Raw genomic sequence first — 22,299 nt, 5'->3', positions numbered from 1 at the left:
GGCTCAGAGACACTTTGAGAACCAGTGACACTGGAGAACTACATCAGAACAGTGTTTCTGGGCACAACAAAGCAATCGCTCATATTATCTTACTAAAGCTATGACTATGTGCACAGGAGCAAGCCAGACAAAAGTTTCAGAATGGGTGGAGAAAGTGGGCACGCAATGTCCCGCCCTTAGCTGAGGCACTCTTGAAAGTAAATGACCACCAGGTAAAGGAGAATAAGCTTTATTCAATGATGTGGCCCCTAAGGAGATACCCAGGTTCTAGCGGATGAGATTAAACATAAGCACAGTGGCTACACAAAGTAAACTACATGGGTTAAAAAAATAAAGAGAACACATGAAATTTGGAAGAAATTTGGAAGGGATAGTGGTAGGGTGGAGAAGGAGTTGGAGGAGCAACAAGCGTGTACTTAATCAAAACACATTATATGCAGGTATGAATTCTCAATCAATTTTAAAAAGTCAACTTATAGCTCTGTTCATAGTGAAGGCTTCTTTCTTAAATCCTATGCCTATCGATGAGAAGTTTCTGGGGTCTTAGGATATACATTTCCAACAGACATTGTAGGTATTGTCCTGGACATGACTCAAGACCACATCCTAAGAAATGGCACCTTACACTTGGCCAGATACTATTTAAAATCATAGGCTTGATTATTTTTTTTTTCCGGAGCTGGGGACCGAACCCAGGGCCTTGCGCTTCCTAGGCAAGCGCTCTACCACTGAGCTAAATCCCCAACCCCCATAGGCTTGATTATTAATTGGAAAAACACTTCCTATTAAAAATGCTAAATAGACAATTAAGTCAAAATTGACTTAACAATTCCAACTTATTTGAATGAAAACATTCTTAGCGATATTTTGAAATCCTCTTTCTCATGGAAAAGACGATTTGCAATCAAAGAGGACCAGGAAGACCCAGAGAGCCTAATGCTAACACACGGATATACTTCATCTAGAAAATGTCCCTCTCTACAAACATACCTGCACAGCTGCTTTTATCAAAGTCTCTTGATATAACTAAAACCTACATGTCTTAGAAAACAAATACTAATGGAAAGTTATAAGTTCTTAAACTAATAAACTCACAAAGTCTCACTCTGCTCTGATGTACAAAGCAGTTACTCAATTCTGTGAGTGAGCCAACTGAATCATTTATAAGCACAAAGCTCCTTTACCAGTCAAGGAAGGGCTCCTTGTCCCTGCAACTATGGATGTCCATGGCTATGCTGGCATTGTCTGATTGAGAAGAATTCATGCTTTTCCCCAGCAAGACATCATTTACTACTGCAATCAAGCTTTCTGCTCTTTCCTTTTCAATCCCTTGTTCCACATTTAACAGTCACATTGGAGCTTTTGTTCCTCAAACTATCCCCTATATCCTAACCCTCATAGATAGTTGCTATCTATGAACTTGAATTACCACAGCATCAACCCATGACTTTTCTATATTTACTCATTTCCACAATTGCAAGGAAGCGATCAATCATAATCCCCAGCTTTGTAGCTTAAGCTGAAGAGAATCTTAACTCCTTTCTAAGGCTAACTCCTTCCTCTACTTATAAGTCTGGAGTGTCAAGTGGCGGAACTCCCGTTCCATTCTTAGCAAACCTCTTAGCCACCTCCTCTCCTCCAGGCATTCTGTTAGGCTCTGGGAAGATAAACACGACGACAGGACTTGCTTTACAGCTCTTCCAGAGCTGTGTGGAGAGAGACATTCAATAAAGTGCCATAGGCCTAGGAGTACAGGGAGTCTAGGGTAGGGGGTTGGAGATAGACAGCCACATCTCAGAAATGCTGAGGTTTAAAAGATAAATACAGGTTCATCAGGTAGAAGTGAGAAGATGGTGGATATGAGGATCTATGTCATGGCCAAACAACTGTAAACATTCTTCCATTGATGTCAAAAAGACCTATGATAGTGGTGAGAAACTGGACCGAGGAGTTTAAATTTTAAGTCTAACATGACCTACTGAATCCTTATCATTTAACAATTAATTAAGGGATCCTTGCCCCCCCCCTATTATAGATGTTAGGTCATCCTGAACACATGATGGTCAGGACACTGACAATGCCTGGAAAACCAGAATACTAGGTGATATGAGAAGTCTACTGGGTATCTGGTTTGGAAAAATAGCACAGAGAGAAAAGAAAGAGATAGGATAGACAATTAACACGATTAAATGGTGTTTCTAGTTTCTAGTTTCTTGCTCAGGTAATTAAGCATCAGTTACACAATTGCTGAATAACAACGAATCAGAATCAATCTGTGTGATATTCTTCATGCTTGCCCGGCATCAGGACATGGGGTGTACAGCTCGAAGATGCTGATCTAAGCATAAGCAGTGTGGGAATGGCAGGAGAAGTTGTAGTTTTAAGTAAGGTTAGCCCAGGAAAACATGACTGTGTGTGAATGGGTAGGGCATGAGTAGCAAGTACAGATGATCTGAACACAATTGAGAAGAGGATGGGAAAGGAAACACAGCAGGATGTCATCAAGAAGATGAACAGAAAAGAGAGTCACGGGGTAGAGTGAAGAGTTGCCAGATGCTTCAGGCTAAGTTCAGGAATGAACTTTAACGTGTCCTTTGGGATGTAAGCCAAAAGTTGTCCTCTCTTATTTATCCCTTCCCTGCCTCTGATCCTCACATGGCATGCCATTCCATGATTAAATAAGATGGGCATATATCTTTAATTTCAGCAATTGAGAGGCAGGCAGATCTCTGTGAGTTCAAGGCCAGCCTGGGCTATATAGTGAATTCCAGGACAGCCAGGCATACATAGAAAAAAACAGAGAGGGGGGTGATGAGAGAGAGAGAGAGAGAGAGAAAGAGAGAGAGAGAGAGAGAGAGAGAGAGAGAGAGATGCAAGAAAGTATGGAGAAAATGAGGGAAGGAGGAATGAATGAATGAATGAATTGAATTGAATTGAAAAAAGTCATTATTTGTGCCCACTGACATTCTTTCCTTCTGCAGTTTAGATGCAAACTCCATGGCCCTTCCCATCACTATGCTATCTGATCTTGGTATAGAATATTAATATTAATATTAATGCCACCTTTTAATATCCTCCATTTGTTATGTTATCAGGACTTGGTTTCCTGAAGATCTCTTTATAGTTTCCAAAAGAATTTCTACTGTTTTTAAGTTCCTTGAATAGAATGAGTCCCAATATTTGAGTCATTTTTCCCATTTACCCTGTAAAATTTACATTTCTCATACCTATGCAATCTCAGGAGTCTCTAATGTGTAGAGGAAACTTTAAATCTTGTATTGAGAGTGATTTGTAAGTAAGGATCTGTGTACCAAAGCTCCATATTCTTGGGTAAGGTTCCTATCACTGTGATAAAATACCATGACCAAAATCAAGCTGGGGAGGACGGGATTTAGTTTCTCTTACATCTCGTAGTTCATCATCCAGAGAAGTCAAGACAAAAGCCTTGAGGCAGGAGCTATGCAGAGGCTATGGACAAATGACTTGCTCAGCCTGTTTTCTTGTAGCGGGACTGCCAGCCAGCCCAGAGATGACACTTGTCCACAGTGAGCTAAGCCTTCCCAAATCAATCAGAAAATGCACCGCAGGCTTGCCTGTAGGCCAATCTGGTGGAGGCGTTTTCTCTATTGGCACTCCCTTTTCCCAAATGGATCTTCCTTGTGTGATGTTGACATACAACTATGGTTGCACGGTTTCCTTATGCCCCACCTTCTAAACCAGTTTCTCCTCCCCCTCCTGGTCACTCTGCATCCTTATTCATTATCCTTTTTTATTTCCATTGTCCACAGATGTACGAAGTCATTTGAATATAGGGAACCTCTGCGTAATTACAGGGGTTTCCTTTCCCTTACGAAGTCACAGTGGGCATCCCTATTCCCCCAGCTCTTGCTATACGCCTGATGCTATTCTAGGTATTGTATTTTCTTCCTACTCCGTTTATCTTGCTGTGAATGTAGAATAAGTTAGTTTATTCTTTTTCAAATTTGTCAAAATACATTATTTTGCATATCAGTTTGAGTCGTGTAACTCACTTTCTAGCCGTAAAACATACTAACCATTGTGCAGTAAAGTTTAATTTTTTTCCCAGCCAAACTCTTATTACCAGCCCTTAAAAATATTAAAATATAATTATGACTATGATAATGATATCTCAAGGCACAGTTAAATCCTGAAATACCTTCTAAGTTACAATAAAATAATTAAAGCACACTTCATAAAGCCTTAGGGACACTCATATACGTTCATTCTTTAAAAAATGGTAATGTTTAAAGATATAATGCATATAATATAATGCAATATATAATATATGTAATGATATATGCATCATGCAGTTCCTCATAGCAAAACATTATAATTTTGTAATATTTTAAATGATGTTAACATTCATGGGTTAGCTTTTCTCTGACCAGAACCCCCATGCATCTACCCTTTATGTTCTTTTGATAAAAACAGAGCAAACTATACTTACTTCAAAAACCCAACTTTTGCAGAAACCTGCAGATCAGCAGAACAATTTTCATAGGCACAAAACCTTGCGAAGTTTATCTAGAAATAAAACATGACAACATTTTAATTCCTATGTATTTAAAGAATGCGGCACCTGTGCTTGACAAAAATAAAAGTCACACATTAAATTATAACTTATGCCTCCCCAAGGTTCAATCTGGGAATGAGTCAGGAGGTCCAAATACATAGTTTCAGGGCTATAGAAATTCAGTTCTTCTAGTGGATTCCAGGCATAAATTTGTTAAGTCAAATAAGTTTTGAGAAATTATATTAAAGACACTGTAGAAATATTTGTAATAGCAGCTGCAAAGACATTTCTAATCTGCCTCTTCCCCACTTTCTCATGCTATATTCTGATCAAACTTATTACACAAAAGTAAAGCTTCCATTCTTTTTTGGCATAGGGATGGACAGCGACTCATATCCAAGAATACATCTATATGTAGAAACTGAGAGGCAAAACTTTGTGGACACATTGAACAAAATTAAATGGTGGCCTGTCGTGAAGTTTGTTTGATTTATTGAGCTCTAGTCACTTAAAAGGATCCATGTACACTACTGGGTATGCATATACTCCTCAGAAAGACGTGAAGGATATGCTATATAAAAGCAAATAAAAATATTAAAATAATTCAGCTCAATAGGAATAGGTAAAAAGGGGAAATTTTTTTCAAAGAAGGGGAGATCTAGAAAGTGAAGAAAGAAACAAGGCACAGGGAGTGGGAAGTGAATAGAAATTTTGTCACATAGTAAATGTGTTTATATGTGACAGAACTTCAGTAGGAGAATTGAAAATTCAGAGTGGATCCATGGCCAAGGAAAGAGACAAGAAAAAAAGGTGAGGAATGAATAAAGGAAGAACAGTGGGTGCAAAAAATGGGGAAGACCAGTGGGTGCATAGAACAGATAGACCCGTGGGTGCCCAGAAAGATATTGAATAACCAGCTCTTAGCACAACCAATGCCTAATGTGTTTTCTCTTGAGAAATTCATTTCTTCAAGGAGATAAAAACTTACATATGCTCTACATAAATATTTATATATTGAAAGGTACTCGTGTGACTAAATGCAAGTTTAAACATGTTCAATTGAAAATCCCAAAGGGATTATTAAATACACACACACACACACAAACACACACACACACACACACACACACACAGAGAGAGAGAGAGAGAGAGAGAGAGAGAGAGAGAGAGAGAGAGAGAGAGATTGATTTTCATCAACATTTTAAAAAAATTCTAAACAATTCAGGTACATTTCAATTATTTTTGTTGTATTTTAAAAATTCTTCAATTATGTTTTAAGTATGTTAAGTTTTAAATGCAAGAAAATACTCAACCGTTTTTCTAATAATGTCTTTTTCTTTCTTCTGCTGAAGGATCGGCTGGAGGGGTGGGAATTCCTCTGTGTTTCGTTTGGTGATCACATGATGCCCAAGGTGGTATGTGGCCTCAACCTGAATGGGAGTGAGGATGTCTCGCACGTCTTTCTAAGGGAATTGAAAATCATGGATACAAATAAAAGTAGGAAGCATGAATAGAAAAGGATACACAAAAATCATTTCTTCTAAAGGGTCAAAAAAAAGACACAAACAATGCCCCACATTTTAGCAAAATTTCTTTTACAAAAATTGAACCGTATGTTCTTTTTGCAGTACAGAAATGGTCCTGTTGTTTGTGACAGGACAGAGTATGAAATGAAAAACTACCATCCGATAGTATTTGCAGAAGTCAGAATTTCAGCACTTTCCCTCCTATGATATTTTGTACAATTCTTATAGGTTGGTATCATAATATACATATTTATATTTTTCATTTACATACTTAATAAATAACCTCAAAGTTCTCCTCAACACCTCTATTTCACTTAATAATCCCCTATGTGCTTATAGGAAAATAATGTTGCTCAGTAAGCTTTCCTTAAATCTCTTGGAACACTTTGTACTCAGTTTGATTCATTCAACTTCATATTTATTATGAACATTTCTGGGTTTTTTATTTATCATAATGATATTTTCCCCTTAATTATCTAATACCATGACTCGTAATACAGGAATGATGTTAGGTCTGTATTTCTAAGCCTGTTGAATTTTCTCACTGTGACAGTTTCCTTGTTTGCTATGTTATACTTGTTCATATGCACTCAGAGTTTATAGGTTTATTTACCAATCATACAGCAGGTAACCATTAAAAATATCATTCTGTTTTGAATAGAATTCTTTTATATGTAGTGGCTTTTTGATTTCTACATAACACTTCTTGTGTCTACATGGTCAAAAATACACCATTGAATGATGAAGGTTTTAACATTCATTTTACTGAGTTTCCAATGACAAACCTGTGTTTATTCCAATACATTATCGGTTCTTACATTTTAATCTTAATTTCTCCAAGCATGCATTAATTTTATTTCTTTTAAGAATATTTCCCATGGACTTAGAATGTTTTTCATTATATTTTCATTTTATTGTTTACTAATTCTTCATTAAAATCATGTCATTCTATCATCAAAACTATTTCCTGACATACGGTACAAACGGAAACAATTTAACCAAGTGGAAATAACCTGAAAGCATTCAAGACTCAATTAAATCAGCACTGCAGTATATCCAAAAGTTATTCTCGAATCGAAAACACATGCATGGGAGTGAGGTAAGACACAAAGCATGATGTTGCTTGCTCAAGACTCACTAGAAAGACAGATTGCCCTTTCTCCTTGTCTGGGGAAGTTATGAGGTCTTTACTAACAAAGCAGTGCACAAGCCTTTATAACAGAAGTCAACTGGGCCCTTCATGAAATAAAACACGTTAAAGACCAATACACATGAACATGTTAAGCACAACAAAAGCTTAAATTAAAATGACCTCAGAATTTGAGAGGGCTGACTGTGTTCCATAAATATAGTCCACAAATACAGGGACCAGTTTAGAACAATGTGAGTAGCCTTCATTTTTCTTGATATTACAATTGTGACTATGTCTAGAGATAATTTGAAAAGCTGAGCACAGACTTTTGGTATCTTGTCATCTGAACCATTTAAATGTCAAGCTGAGATTGATTCAACCTTCGTTTATGTGTCAATTTATAAGTTCCATTTAAAGGAATGCATTCAACAAATTTCTTCTAGTTATTAAAGAAACTTAATTGATTTCACCCAAGACAGACAGATTTTTTCTACCCTGCCACAATCTTGAATGGCTCCAAAGATAGACATAACTGGTCCGATGAGGGAATGAAGAAAGAATAAACACATAGACACACACACAGAGAAAATCTGGGGCCAGGTGGGCAGTGGACATCCTGATGGAGTAATGCCAACTATTCAATAATTGGGAACCTTGGTGCACTTATTATGCACAGCACAGCCATTAGCTAGTCTTGGTAAGAGGTCTCTAAAAGCCAGAAGTCTCAGTCTACAAACATCCAAAATGAGGAAGCTGCTATTGCTAGTTTTTACAGACACTGATCAGTTGTCCATAAATACTCATACTTGCACATTTTACCAACATTTGCACTTAGAAAAGAGGGAGGCTTTGCCAGTTCCAAGCATGAGCTGCATGAGGAAAGCTTTGACCTTCCTATAGATCAGAGGCATTGGGTCCTTAGCATGGCTGTGTCTACATCAGCAATATACATTCACTCTTGACTTCACTTGCCCTTAACACATTCTCTCATGGCTTCCTTTTCTCCCCAATTAACCAATACTAGAATCCTGTATCCGAGTTCCTCAGGGCTGACTTAACAATTCTCCTGCTGAATATATATATGTATATATATATATATATATATATATTCATTTCACTATTGGTACATGGCTTAAAGATCACTTCTTAAAAGCAAATTAAAGGACTTGAGTTTAAGGAGCTAGCAATCAATAATTCTTAATGGGTAGTACAATCTATTATAGATTATTGCTGTGTTATTCACATAAGAAAATCAATCTAATACATTTATAAAGGTGGCATTTACTACATAAAAGATTGTGTTTATTCAACATTCTTTTCATAATTATAAGTAGAAAGAATACAACTGTTTCTTCTTCTATTCACACAGTAGACATTAATATATCATGTTAAACATACCTATTATAAAGGTAGAATCTTGAGTCTGCTAGGTAGAATCTGAGAGGTAGAACTCCTATTTGTGTAACTGGAAAAAATATGCAAAACCATGGTCCCAGCTTTCATGCAAAAGCCTCAATCAAAAAAATGGAACAGACAAACAATCACGGGATCCTCAAGCTATCTAAAACAGGATTTAGATGTGTGACGTGATAGCTGAATCATGGTAGCTATGCCTCCTGACATTAAAATACCACTTGGTTAAATGTCCTTGGTGATAGAGATAGGATGCTATTACTGTATAGAAATAGGGTTCTGGTGTATTGTCCTGCACATGTGTTCTAACAAAGAGATCTTATCTTGAAAGGGCCTTGACCTCATTAAAATGTCATTTATGTTATGGCTTTGATTTTGAATAGGCTTTTAGAAGAGCATGGGAAAATTGAGAAGATCATGAGTGGCATTTCTGGTCCACCATGATATGTGATGGGAAAAGAGTTACTCATGTTACCTTTGAGAACTCTTTGGGAAAACTTCCTCTGATCTCTTTTTGGAGTAGATACTTTGATTTGCTTTGTTAAATAAACTTCTAATTAAACTACCTCTGCTCTCAACTGAATTATTTGCTTGAAGAAGACTAGAACCTAAAGGCCCCATAATAGGGCTATTACTCCCTGTATAACATTGGCCTGGATATTTACTCTGTTTATGTTTTGTTGCATTATCTGAAAAGGAAAACGGCTATGACCGTGGTGATGTCTACATACTGTTGGGATGGCCAGATGACATGAAAAATACCTAGATGTTATAATTGTGTGTATGTATGTGTATATATACAGACACTCAAATATAACTTCAAATGAGCTATATAAGGTAGCCAATCAAACACTGAAATTTAGGTTAATAACTGCTGAGAAACATTTGGAGGCATAGGAAAGTGGGGCTTTTTGTCACTCAGAGAGCAGTAAGTAGAAAATGGTGTTGCAGTGCCTATCAGATTTATAGATCAATGGCACCTGAAAGAGTTGGAGCCTGAACTATGGTGTTCAAGATACTGGGTTATGTTTTTATTCTTCTATCTCCAGATGTTCTTGATTAAATTACTTGGTAAATGATCATCTCAACAGGAAACCTTGACCATATCGGAATGCTGCAAATCAAAACCCAAATCCCAAGTTATCAACTTGTGAAAATGGAACAGCTTGAAGCCCTGAATATTACAATAGCAAACTTGATTAAATTATTCCCTGGGCATAGGAACTAGACAGTCACTGAATGTCCCTCCACATGTCCACTATATTAATTCTTCTCAACAAGCTTGCTTTGACCAAATCACATGGCACCTAATTCATACTAATTTTCCACGAGGTCTTCTCTACATCTGGTGAACATTACTTTCATTATCCCAATTACCTATTAATTATGCTTTTCTCATAATATATGGGATGTACATGTGCTTTTGTAGGGGAAAAAAGCACACTTGTTCAACTTAATCAGCTCTATCTAGAGACAGAAGCTAAAACACTAAAAATGTCTTAGAGTGACAGTAAGAATTTGAGAGGAAGAACATGAATTTGCTTAGACGTGTATTTATGAAATGACATGTGCTATTATATTAAACATAATGAAATTCTATGCCATGTTTTTATCTGAATTTTCATAAAATGGTACCCACAAGAATGCTGATTAGCTTGTGCCTAAAATTAGGCAAAGTTGTATTCTTTCTCTTTCATAGAATCTGTATGTCTGACCCTGTGAGTAAGTCCACATCCTCTTATTGCTCTTAATTACTGGGAAAATAGAGCTGGTCAAACTATGAAGCTACTCAGGCATAAGCATTTGAAGATATTTACTAATTGGTTCACTGTGCACACGAAGAGTCAACAGATACAATGCTATATTAGTACATCTATCACAGTCTACCACCCATGAATTCACATATATGTGTGGTGGTAATTATTCCCACGCATGCAGGGACAAGTACAGAGGAAGGAGGGCCATGTTACTAGCACTGGAGAGACCTGTGAAGATGCTTAAAAATAATACCTTTATTAACATACTGTTAACATGTCATACAAATCATCTCTTTAAAGTGTAAAAATCTTTGCTGTTTAGTACATGCTGAGGGAGATACAATCACACACACACACACACACATACACACACACACCAATTTTCACCAGGCCCTAAAAACGCTATCTTTTCTCAATCATTTCCATATGATTTTTGTTTCTTACACCTCAGCAACCACACAAGTCTACTCGTAAGGCACTGAATTGCTGGATTTCAGAATATTGATGATGACAGGCATTCCTGTGGCCTTTCTCCAAGTATAGATCAGCATATGCCAATGGTTAACTGATGTTTATTTGAGAAGTTAAATATGTTTCCCTCTCAGCAAGTTCACAACTGCACAATAGAATGTTCCAAGTAAAAGTTGTGGGTTTTTTGCAGTACATTTTTTCCTGAGTTTATAGAAATGATGTATCTGGTTGCTTGGGCTAACCACTCTGTACTCGTCCTGATGACTCTCCTTCAGGTGTCTGACATAGCACGTTAGTAAATGGCATAGAATCTGTCTTCAATCACCTCTGATGGAAACATCACTCTGACCTTGGTGATCTCAGTAGTCTTTTCTGTGTCAGTGCTTGCAACCTATGACCCATCGATACTCTCTTCACAGCAGGCAGAGTGCTTTTCATACCGGTCATACACACTCGGCTCAAATTTCTGCCATAAATCTCCATCCCACTAGAGAAAAACTCACAGATCGCATCAGGTCTGTCTGCAAGCATTCCCTCCATCCCAAGCTTCATTTCATTAGTCTACCTCACCCCTCTATTGTCCCCTAAAACAACCTGTCACCTTCTTGTCCTGAAGTATTTTAAACTTAGCTCCCAGAACCTTCTGCTCCTATATCTGAGATTATCAGAATATGGTTTCCCAAGCCAGCCACACATGTACTATGCAGCAACTTGACCAAACAGTGGATCTCCATAGCTTCTGCAGGCCCATGCAGTGAATGGCTCTAGCTACAGTCCAGCATGTTGTTTGAGAAACCTTACACGTATTGCTGACATAAACTGAACTCAGGGTTCACTGCCTTGCATTTTTTCATGGGAAACACCCTCACCCCTTGGGTCTTTACTTAGATGTCACCTTCTAAATAAGCCCTCCTCTTAGGTATATTGTATTCTAACTATGTCCATCTGCCAACCCAGTGTCTCTCCCTCTCCCTCTCTCCCTCCCCTCAGTCTCTCCCTCCTCTCTCTCTCTCTCTCTCTCTCTCTCTCTCTCTCTCTCTCTCTCTCACTCTCTCTCTCCCTCCCTCTCCCTCTCCACTCCCCCCTCTCCTGAACTCTGCTCCTCCTTTACATGCTTTCCCTTGTCTGTATAAGCATCTAGAGTGCTCGAGGTTTCTTTCCCAGCATGCTTTTGTCTCTTATTACTAGCCTAGAGACTACAGGAAGGTAGTGATCTTGCTACTTTGTCTTCACTGAGAATGTGTAAGTGTCTCAAACAGAAGCTGACACAATATATTTAATAAACACCCAGTGGCACCCAGAAAGCTCAGTGAAAAATTGAGATTTAATTGGTATCTCCTAGTGGGGAGTCCTCTGAATGCTGAGTGTACTGGGTCTGAAAACACTAAAAATTTATTTTTATTTGTATATTCGTGTGTGAGTGTGTGTGTGTGTGTGAGTGTGTGTGTGTGCGTGTGTCTGTATACATGCATCTGTGTGTGTGAGTGTGTGTGTGTGCGTGTGTCTGTATACATGTATCTGTGTGTGTGAGTGTGTATGTGTGCGTGTGTCTGTATACATGCATCTGTGTGTGTGTCTGTACATGTGCATCTGTGTGTGTGTGAGTGTGTGTGTGTCTGTACATGTGCATCTGTGTGTGTGTGTGCGTGTGTCTGTATACATGCATCTGTGTGTGTGTGTCTGTATATGTGCATCTGTGTGTGTGGGGGGGGGGGAGGGAAGGAGAGAGAGACATGATGATCATGGAAGGCCATAAAATGTCAGATCCCCTGGAACTGGACTCATAGGAGGTTGTGAGCTGACTAATACATGTTGGGAACTAAACTCTAGTCCTTGTCAACAAGTTAACAAGTTGAGCTACCTCACTAGTGCCCCTGAATACCATATCAGGAAGTGTCATCATATTGAATTTTGAGGGGCTCTAGGTCAAATGCATGCAGTTTGATACTGGTCATCTCTTACAGAACACAAGAACTAGTCAGCCAACCTGACCACTGCCCATCTTCTTCTCTGATTCATCAGAGAGAGAGAGAGAGAGAGAGAGAGAGAGAGAGAGAGAGAGAGAGGAGATTTTGGGTTGCTGTCCTGTGCTTTAAACTGTGAAGAATTAGAATGCCGATCTTTCCTAATGGTGTGGGCAACCAGAGAGGCAGGGGTGAGAGACTGCACTTCTTGACACTTGTACTCCCTCCTGACGTATTAGCTACAGCTCCTTGGCAGAACTCAAAGCTGAACCTGCTACTTCAGTAGTCCCTATATCTTCTCTGGGTTTCTGAAAATGAAGGTTGAAGTTGCTTATGTAACTTAGGAAAGGAAAAAAAAAGGAGCAAACAGTGACTAAAGTTCTACATGGTGCATATCCCATCTCATCACTAGATACTATAATTAAAAGTTTGCTATAGTGTAGGAGGACTTGGGATGCAATTAAATGCTGGAGAGTCTTCCTAGCCCACTACCATTGCTCTCTAGCAATAATAATAATAATAATAATAATAATAATAATAATAATAATAATAACAACAACAACATTCATGATAGGGCCTAAAGTCAACAGTGCACCCCATTATCATAAAAGTCATGGTAACACTGGAGGGATACATGAAATAGACCATGAAAGCCTCTGCTAAACTCTAATTCTGCTCCAAATGTGCTCTGAAGAAAATGTACAATTTGGATGATCTGATCCTTTATTCGTAGGAACAACAGAAGGGAACAGGACAAAATAAACCAAGCTCAATTTGCTGCTATTTTTGTAACTTAAACACAACCTGTTTCCTTGAGAACATCTAATGCTGGTCTTCGTATTGCCCTGAAAATGGCCTCAGCCTTTCTCTGTAATTGACTAACATAAGTCAAAACGCATCTGTGAAGGAAGAAAATAAAAGAACCTCTCGTATCCAAACCACGTATCTGATGAATACCAGTTTATGTGTTTAGCTCTGACCTCCTCTTATAGCTTTATTCTAGCACAATAAACCCTGTGAAGGGAGATGGGGGAATTGCCTGGAGATTAGTGTTCTTGGCAAGGCAGTGTACCGGTCTTGGTGCTTGCTTGCCTTCCTGGAATAAGTATCTTAGGGAATATTAAGTTCTAAGCTGAGGCTACTATTTCACGTCCCAGAAAGGGCTCCTAGGAACAGTTTGCATTTCTGGTGACAATAGATTTTCTGATGAAATACATGCTTCCCTAGTGAAAAGACCCTGACACAGCTTCATATACTAAAATTTAACCAGGAGCATGATGCTCGGCTTGGGAATGAGTATTTTAATAAAAGAAGCATGAAAATCACAGTGCTTCGGCAGGATTATCCACCCCCAAACCATCATAAGAGCTGTCACCCTGGCCCACAAACGAGCCTTACCAAGCCTCAACTGCACAAGCTCCCACTGACACCCCCACAAAGCTGCAGTGGGGATAAGCAATCGGAACACATTCGTGCTGACGTCTGCCTAGCTGAGGTCATGAAAAGCAAAGGAACATCCGCACTGCTCCAAGACCCCAGACACACCATAGCAAAGATCTGAGGCTCTGCAGAATGACACAGGCACATTTCCGAGTGAGTGGGTCAAGAGCACAGGGAACAGCAATCAGAGGAAGGGAAAGGCAAGTCTCTGGATGCAAGGACACAGACAAATATGACAGAGAAAGATAAAGATACATCCGGAAGTGGACTTTGCGTCCTCCAGCTTGATACTGCTTAATGGTTTAACTGGGACAGGAAGCTAGCAACCCATAAACACACAGTAAGTTGTTACTGCACGGACAATGGGGGTGTCTATATTTCACAGGAAGTAGTTTCCCTTACCCGCATGAATGCCTGGTGTGTCCTACATTTCTCTCCACTGCTTGAAACTCGTATGCTTCTTGTAATCATGTCAGAAGTCCCATTGGAGAAGAAATAAAATCTTGACGGAGACTCGGCCTTCCTGTGCACATCCAAGCTCACATTGTAAAACAAAACTGCCAAAACAGAGAAAGAACCGTGACTGTCATCCGTTCTTAGGGCACCGAGATATTAGCAGCTACATGTCAACCAGGAAACACTGAATCAGTAGGCCAAGTTCTTTCCTTAGATCAGATTTAAACAGTTAAACTGAAGTACGAAAAAAAGAAATAAAATATTCTTTAAGATTATTTTTAATAAAATAAAAAATTATCAACTTCCCCAGTTTTCTTTATTAAAATCTTTAGTTATTTCCTTAATCTTTTCACATAGAAGAATGTGAAAACCACACCATCAAAATCATTTTTAACAGTACAAGCTTTTGGAGTCCCATTTGTCTACACACCAGCCAATGACAAAAGTGTAGATAGAGCCCTGATTTCCAGCATCGCTCAGGGGGAACCTGTCTTGTGTGATAGATGACTTCTGTGAGACACGACTAACATCAAATATAGTACGGGTCCCTTACTTTCCTGTTTCTTATTTGAAAGCTTGATATTTTTATTTAATTTCCCTATATAAAATGAACATACTTGTCATAACCCACACATTTATAAAATGGCTTACTAATTCAGTGTAATTGCCAATTATTCATTCTTTATGACTTTACTTCATGGTTTGAACCTCAAGGATTAATCTGTGCAAAATGAAAAGCATATAACCTTTCTTTCAGATACTCCAGTGGTTTGGGGGAGTGGTTAAAATCTGACATAGTTAATATTTAGCTGAAAAACAAGATCCTCAGCTCAGAAAAGAAGAGGGGAATTTAAAAAGCCATAAAATCATCAAGGCAGATTATAGCAAGGAAGTAAGCCTCATTTCCTGACTCTAAAAGGGCTCTTTACAAAGTGACTTGAGAGCAGTCCTCCACTGAGTTGCCCTCACTGCATAGGAGTAATGATGTATAAGTAAAAATTTATATATATATATATATATATATATATATATATTTTCTGCAACATCCATTTAATATTTATATATTTAAAGAAACAAAATTTTGAAGATGTTTGGCCTACAACATATGCATAAAACTTGTTATTCTTACATTCATTTTCAAATAACTCTTTCAACCATCACATACTTTAGAAAATAGTCTAAATCAATTGAATTCAAAATTACAATAACTATCATTTAATACCTAGAGAGCAAGAGAGAGTTGCAACTAAAGTAGCCATCTTCAAATTTATCACCTGAGTCCACAGCAAAGGTAAAGAAGGAGGGACTACAAACATCTTCCCATCAAGGGGCAGAACAAAATGGCTTCATCAAAGAAAACTACCATGTGGGTTATCTTTACCAGAGTCATCTGATGACAGTCCAAAAGCCTGTTTCATAAGAACACTGTGATTATTACCTTTCATATATTCATTTTCAGACATTAAGAAATATATCTGGTTTAATGGAGTTGGAAGAACAAGGAGACAGCCACATCCACTCATGTGTATCTTTCAGATAATCCATCCGCTTGTCTATGCTAATGTGCAATTCACTCTGGGGTCACACTCTCCAGGTGCCAATAACCAGATGAGGGTTTGCCCATCTTTTTATTACTTCAGCTCTGGCCAGAGCTTTTCAAGAAGATTATTAAAAATGAGTCTCAAAGTACAGATGCTGGGTTCATTGTGCACATTACATAACAAAATTGCTCAGACTGAAACCTCTATATCATATCAAAAGTTTGGCTCTATAAGTAATTGGCAGCCTCAGTGATGTTTATATAACAGCAGCCTGTAAGGTTATTGCATAATCAATTTCACAAGTGACTAATATTCAAATGATAGCAATCCCAAGTATAATATGACTTACTGCGGGCTACTTTTATTAATAATTATTCTAAATTCCCTCTCTCTCTCTCTCTCTCTCTCTCTCTCTCTCTCTCTGTGTGTGTGTGCGTGTGCGTGTGCGTGTGCGTGTGCGTGTGCCTGTGCGTGTGCCTGTGCCTGTGCCTGTGCCTGTGTCTGTGTCTGTGTCTGTGTCTGTGTCTGTGTCTGTGTCTGTGTCTGTGTGTGAGACTTTGATTTAACTACCCTCTTGGATGATCCCCATCAATTGCTACATTCTCTATGGCAGGCAAGTGAAGAATTCCCTATAAGTGGAAAATGAGCACAGGTCTCAGAGCTGAGGGTAGCAGCATATTACATATACTAAATCCATGGCTAGTCTCCAGATAAGCATCTTTAATTATTCAAATATGATAGCATATACTTTAGAAAACAACCCTGTGCCTCTTATTCCTTCATACCTATGCTAGCTCCAGATTTTCCAAGCTCAGTAGTGTTGAGGGTGTAATTCAGTGGTGTAACACCTGCATAGCATCCCTGAGGCTCTATGTCCCCTCTCCATTGCTTTTAAAAAGGCAGTAATAACAATGAAAACATTTCAAAAGGATCCCTGCAAAGCAGGAGCTGTGGTGCCCTCTTTGGATTCTGAAGGTTTCACAGGTTAAGCACAGAGGATTCACCTTAAATTAATTCAGCAAGTGATGACCCTAGCTGTGCCTCTTGAAATACACACTAAGCCTCCTTTGTGCCTCATACACTGGTTAGAACAACTTGAGAACAAAAACAGACAGACAAGAAGTACACACAAAAGATTATTCTATTCTGCCCTAAAGAAATGTCAAATGCTCATGATAATGGACAATGAGGGCACACAATTGACTCCTGGATTAAAGAATGAGTGTATGCTCAAGTGTGGCATTAGTTCTGTGGGGTGTGCTTACCGATGTAGCCTGGGACCTCTTTGCCCTTATATGAGAAACACAGTTTAAGATCCACGCACACAGACAGAAGTCCATTTTCAGTACAGTCAAATTTTGTTCTATTTACTGACTCAGGATGGCTTAAAGATGCTTCAACAATCACTACAGGCCGTGTCCTAAGAAGGCAATATGATTATTAGTATCAGATGTAGAATAATCTTACCTTAAAGACAGTAATTACATTTGTTCCCAACAAACAAGCAGTGTCATCAAAACGCTTACTTCGTACATATGTGCTTGATTATATTTTGTGTACAGATTAAGAGAAATTTTCACTTAAACATATAAAACCATTAGTTTTATCTGATGATCTGTTTAATTATATCTATGCAAAGTGAGAAAAAATATTCCAAAGTTTAATAATAAAACTTCAGGATACCAAAAGGAGCCCCACCAAAGCCATTGCTTTTAAAACCTGCTGCCTACTCTCTACATTTAGGCCCAACTGTCGTTATGGAGTGAAATACATCAACCTCACCTTAGCAACACTGCAGAATCAGACTGAAATGCACCAACCGCTACATCTGCAGAATGAAAAAAAGAAAAGAAAGAAAGAAAAAAAGCAACAGGGTAGATTAACGATCACTATTAGTTAAAGAGAATTACCTTGCAGCTACAAATGCTGAACTGCAAATCACGTTTCAACAGTATCAAACCAACCTTTACAGAAATGTCATCAGGAGAGGCAAGCTAGCATCCTCAGATCCATTTCAACATTTGTCTGACTCTATTCACTCAGAAGTAGCAGCAGCAATGTTTTTACAAGAAAGCAAAGAGGCTGCATGCTAGGCTGCCAAACAAAATGTAAGGCTCCGAGCTGAAGCATTGCTCCAGAAGGCTCCTTTCACGTCCTTCAAAACGGATTTCTCCTTGCTTTTCATCACATTTGATTGAATTCCTAGCTACTCCTTTTTTCCTCAAGAACACAATTATGAGTAACCTGAAATCCTTCATATTGGCTCTCCGTGTGCACACTAAAGCAGCCCACAAAAGGGCTTCCACCCGCCAGTCCTGAAAGTGACATATCTACTCACCAACATATCCATTGTTGTCTGCATCAATTTGTCCTGAGATAGACTGTCCAAACATCCTTAGTGACTGGCTGATTTGACGTCCTTCGATTCTCTGGGGAAAATAAAGAGGGTGTGTGTGTGTGTGTGTGTGTGTGTGTGTGTGTGTGTGTGTGTGTGCGTGCGCGCGTGCACGCGTGTATTCGTATGATTTTGATGGGAAAGTTATTGAGTATCTAATTATTTCCAAGCTCTTAGCTTAGGTCTTCTCAGGCTTACCTTAGCCCATTGACTAAGAAAATGCATTCTAGATAAATAAAACACTTTAAGATAGGTAAAGTTTCCCACCTTTAAAAACACCTGAAATCTATTTTGTTACTAAAACTTTATGCTGTGAAAAAGGCAATATTTTACAGGATAATTTTTAGGGTTTCCAAAACAATTACTTATTCCATGTCTTTGAAATTTTTTCAAGTTCTGTATTTACTTCCATGACCAACATTAATAAATAAATAGAGTTTGGAAAACAAGTGTTTATTACTACTTATCATGTTTTAGTATTCGGATATCTGATGAAAACCTACTGGTTTTGACAGACGGCCCTTCCCATTTAAGAACAGTCCATCCCTCAGTCTGCTCCTTCTTTTTAATTTCATGTTCACACACTGAATTAGAAATACGTTGGCGCTATTCATAGCAAGAGAAACATCGGTATCTTTGACTTGACGTATACCTAACTTTTACATTAAATTTAGAAGGTCATCTGCCCACTCTTACTTTCAGCAATATAATGTTAGCTAGTAAATCTTTGGAAAAATCTTTTCTTCTCAGAATGTAGGTCTTTTTCTATACTGAAATGCCCTGAGTTGTCAGGATATAGAACTGAAATGAGAGTCTTGTCGCAAAATTATATTAAGATGGTATTAGTTTAACTACTATACATGGAAAGAAACGTGGTCTTAGGAACGCATTTCGCTCCCTGTGCTAGCTCTGTAAAGCATAAAGCTTTATCTGTAAGGAAGAACAATTGATATCTAAGTGGGCAAACTTGGAAAAGAATAGCCATTGCCTTGAGAACATAGATATGTTGTCACACATAAAGACAAGAATGTGAATGGATTGGAACACTAATGGAAATCCGAGAGTTAAAATAAGACCACTTACCAATATTATACAGTGAAATAAAAATGGTAAGTATTTCAGAGAGAAAACAAGTCCACATTACCAGTCGAAAAACGAGGGTACTTAATCACCAGTACCCTGTGGAAGACTGAATAGTATCTTACCTGTGAGTATGTAGAGGAGATGCCATCTACTCGGCCATTGTAAATGTAGACAGCGCCTCGCAAGTCATCTTCTTGTGGTGCGCCAATAGCAATATCTGTTGGATTTAAATAGTGGACATGGTAGACACTCTCGATGCAAAGAATGAACTTGGAAAACTAGCTTTTGTGATTCTGAAAGCATGTGACATAATGTAAAAACTCCTTCTTATAAGGAAACCCAACCACTCTTCCAGAATAAATTACTCACTTCATAGTCTTCAGGATTATGCCCTAATAGTCCGTGCAAGGAAAATAACAGAGTGGGTGGCTTTGCAGCACATTCTCATAATAGTGAAGCATACAGGGGCTGCAGACGAACCTCAGGACACCCGCCTCAACTCTGTTGCTGTACCCCACTACTCTGTAAATCCCCAGTATTTAATCTATGTGTCTCGTTTCCCCATTTATGGAAAGAGAACACGCAGAGACAAACATGCTCAGTATGAAAGGATGCAACATGTCAACTGCATGTAACGGCATCTGGCATGTTATAACAGGAGATTGTATGACGAGAAGAACCTTAATTTTGAAAGTCTAGACGTTTTTATTACTTTAAAATGGATTCTAAGTCAATTCTTCCAGTGGTGGTAATTAGAGATCACACACATACAAAATAGAATTTCAGAAAATGCCTTGTTTTGTAAAATAATGATAGAATGAATTTATTGTGATTAATGTTGAATTTATGACACTGGGGTGGAAAACATGCTGACTCATCGCATTGCCTAAGTGATGTAAATACATGTGACATGAATGAGGAAAAATTACATTCCATAGCTACAAGAACACGTCATGTTATACCGCATGACTCTATGGGGGCATATTAATGCACTTAATAACGTACAACATTTTTAATTATTTTAACTGATATCTAAAGAATAGAAAGCGTATTTTCATGAAAATTGTCTGAATTTTTTCACAACCACGATGGTAATTTTTGCCTCTTATTTAATACAAACCATATTTTCATTACCAATGACAGTATCAAGAAGATGCAATTCCGAGTCATGAAAACATGAACACTTACTTCCTGAATTGTAGGAAGCTGTTGCACTCTGGGAAATGGTACACTCTCCCTTCACACACATCTATCCTATGTGTGCAGTTTCATGGGATCAATTAACTCCCAGTAATAGGCTAAGGAGGTACAGGTAGAGAGGAAGCAAGCCTGATGTCCAGGGTAGAATGCACGGTTAAGACAGTGCCATTCATTTAATCATATAAATGTTTCAGGATCAGTTGGTGGATTGCCACTCCTTTGATTCTCACGGCTGTTTCTCACCAACGCTGTGACTCTCACTGGGGTCTTTCCAGATCCTATAGCAATGCAGCTCCAGACAGTGTTCCTGGCATAGAAGTGATCACCAGAGCATGCTCCCCCTTCGACACCTGACTCAGTTGGGTTTTGTCAGTTTCTGAACTATACTGGTAGTTAAATACCATGGTCCAATGATATAGACCCCTCATGCTTTCTCTCCAATATCAAGATCTTTTTAAAAGAGAGAAAAGATGGATATCAAAAGTCGATAGGCATCATTTTATGAGAAAAGAATGATGCTACTTATAATCAATGACACCTTTAGAATCAATAAAATGCTTTGAATATCCCACTCTAATTAACCTGTTAAAGATCAATAACTGACATAAGATTATCTAAATCTCAGTGGCATATCATTCTTGTCCCCCTTTCAACAAAAAGGCTAACAGCTCAAAACTATGATCACATTTGCTTCCTTGAACTATTTTAAGCGTGGAAATTAAGTACCAAGTCAGAGATTTTTAATTACCTTCAAAGCCATCATTGTCAATGTCGCCAAGATTTGCCATGGATTCCCCAAACCTGGCAGCATATTTGTCACTTCCGACGAGCACTCTTTCCATTTCAACCATCACAGCTCCCTAGACAGGAATGGAAAGAAAGGTGCCATTACAAAACTGCCCGGCAACCGGACACGTGATTTACTGCTATAATTGGATATGGATTTTTCTAATGCGTCAAACCACAGAGCTTCAGTACACACATCCCAGTTCAATTCAATAAATATTTATTAAGTCAACATATATAATAGCATGATTAGAGCTCAGAGGACATGGAAAATGGTCGAACTCATGATCCCTAGCTTTGAAAATCCAATAAATCATTTTGATAATTCAATTTAACAAACACTTATTGAGCTCTTGCTAAAGACAATGCACTGGACAGAGCGAACCAGTGAAAGCAGCCAAGGAGGAATGAGTATATATATATATATATATATATATATATATATATATATATATATCACCTTTTCCTCCAGAACCACAGATACAAGTTGGGCTTTATACAAGCATGGACATGACCTACAAATACAAATGGCTTTGCACTAATGAGAAGAAAGGAAAATAATTCTAACTGAAGCAAGGAAGGACTTCCAATAAGGGGCAGG

The 22,299-nt window shown here is 38.3% G+C and overlaps 1 protein-coding gene across 13 annotated transcripts in view; it reads right to left on the bottom strand.

Moving 5' to 3' along the window:
* The window catches only part of Itga4 (integrin subunit alpha 4), a 76,417-nt gene that overhangs the window by 26,363 nt on the left and 27,755 nt on the right, over positions 1-22,299 (bottom strand). For all 13 annotated transcript variants that reach the window (XR_015682858.1, XR_015682859.1, XR_015682860.1 and 10 more), the window contains 8 exon segments: positions 21,661-21,772; positions 19,835-19,929; positions 18,573-18,663; positions 18,017-18,062; positions 17,500-17,654; positions 14,640-14,794; positions 5,848-5,997; positions 4,469-4,545 (listed from right to left, as the gene is read on the bottom strand). Coding sequence is in view for 6 of the 13 variants with exons in the window: in NM_001107737.1 (NP_001101207.1) it covers positions 4,469-4,545; positions 5,848-5,997; positions 14,640-14,794; positions 17,500-17,654; positions 18,017-18,062; positions 18,573-18,663; positions 19,835-19,929; positions 21,661-21,772 (881 nt within the window). In the remaining 7 variants the exon portion in view is untranslated.

The sequence above is a fragment of the Rattus norvegicus genome, chromosome 3 (genome assembly GCF_021556685.1).
Source record: "Rattus norvegicus strain SHRSP/BbbUtx chromosome 3, alternate assembly SHRSP_T2T, whole genome shotgun sequence".
Taxonomy (NCBI): Eukaryota; Metazoa; Chordata; class Mammalia; order Rodentia; family Muridae; genus Rattus; species Rattus norvegicus.
Note: the sequence above shows the minus strand (reverse complement) of the source record. Positions and strands in the feature narration are given on the sequence as shown.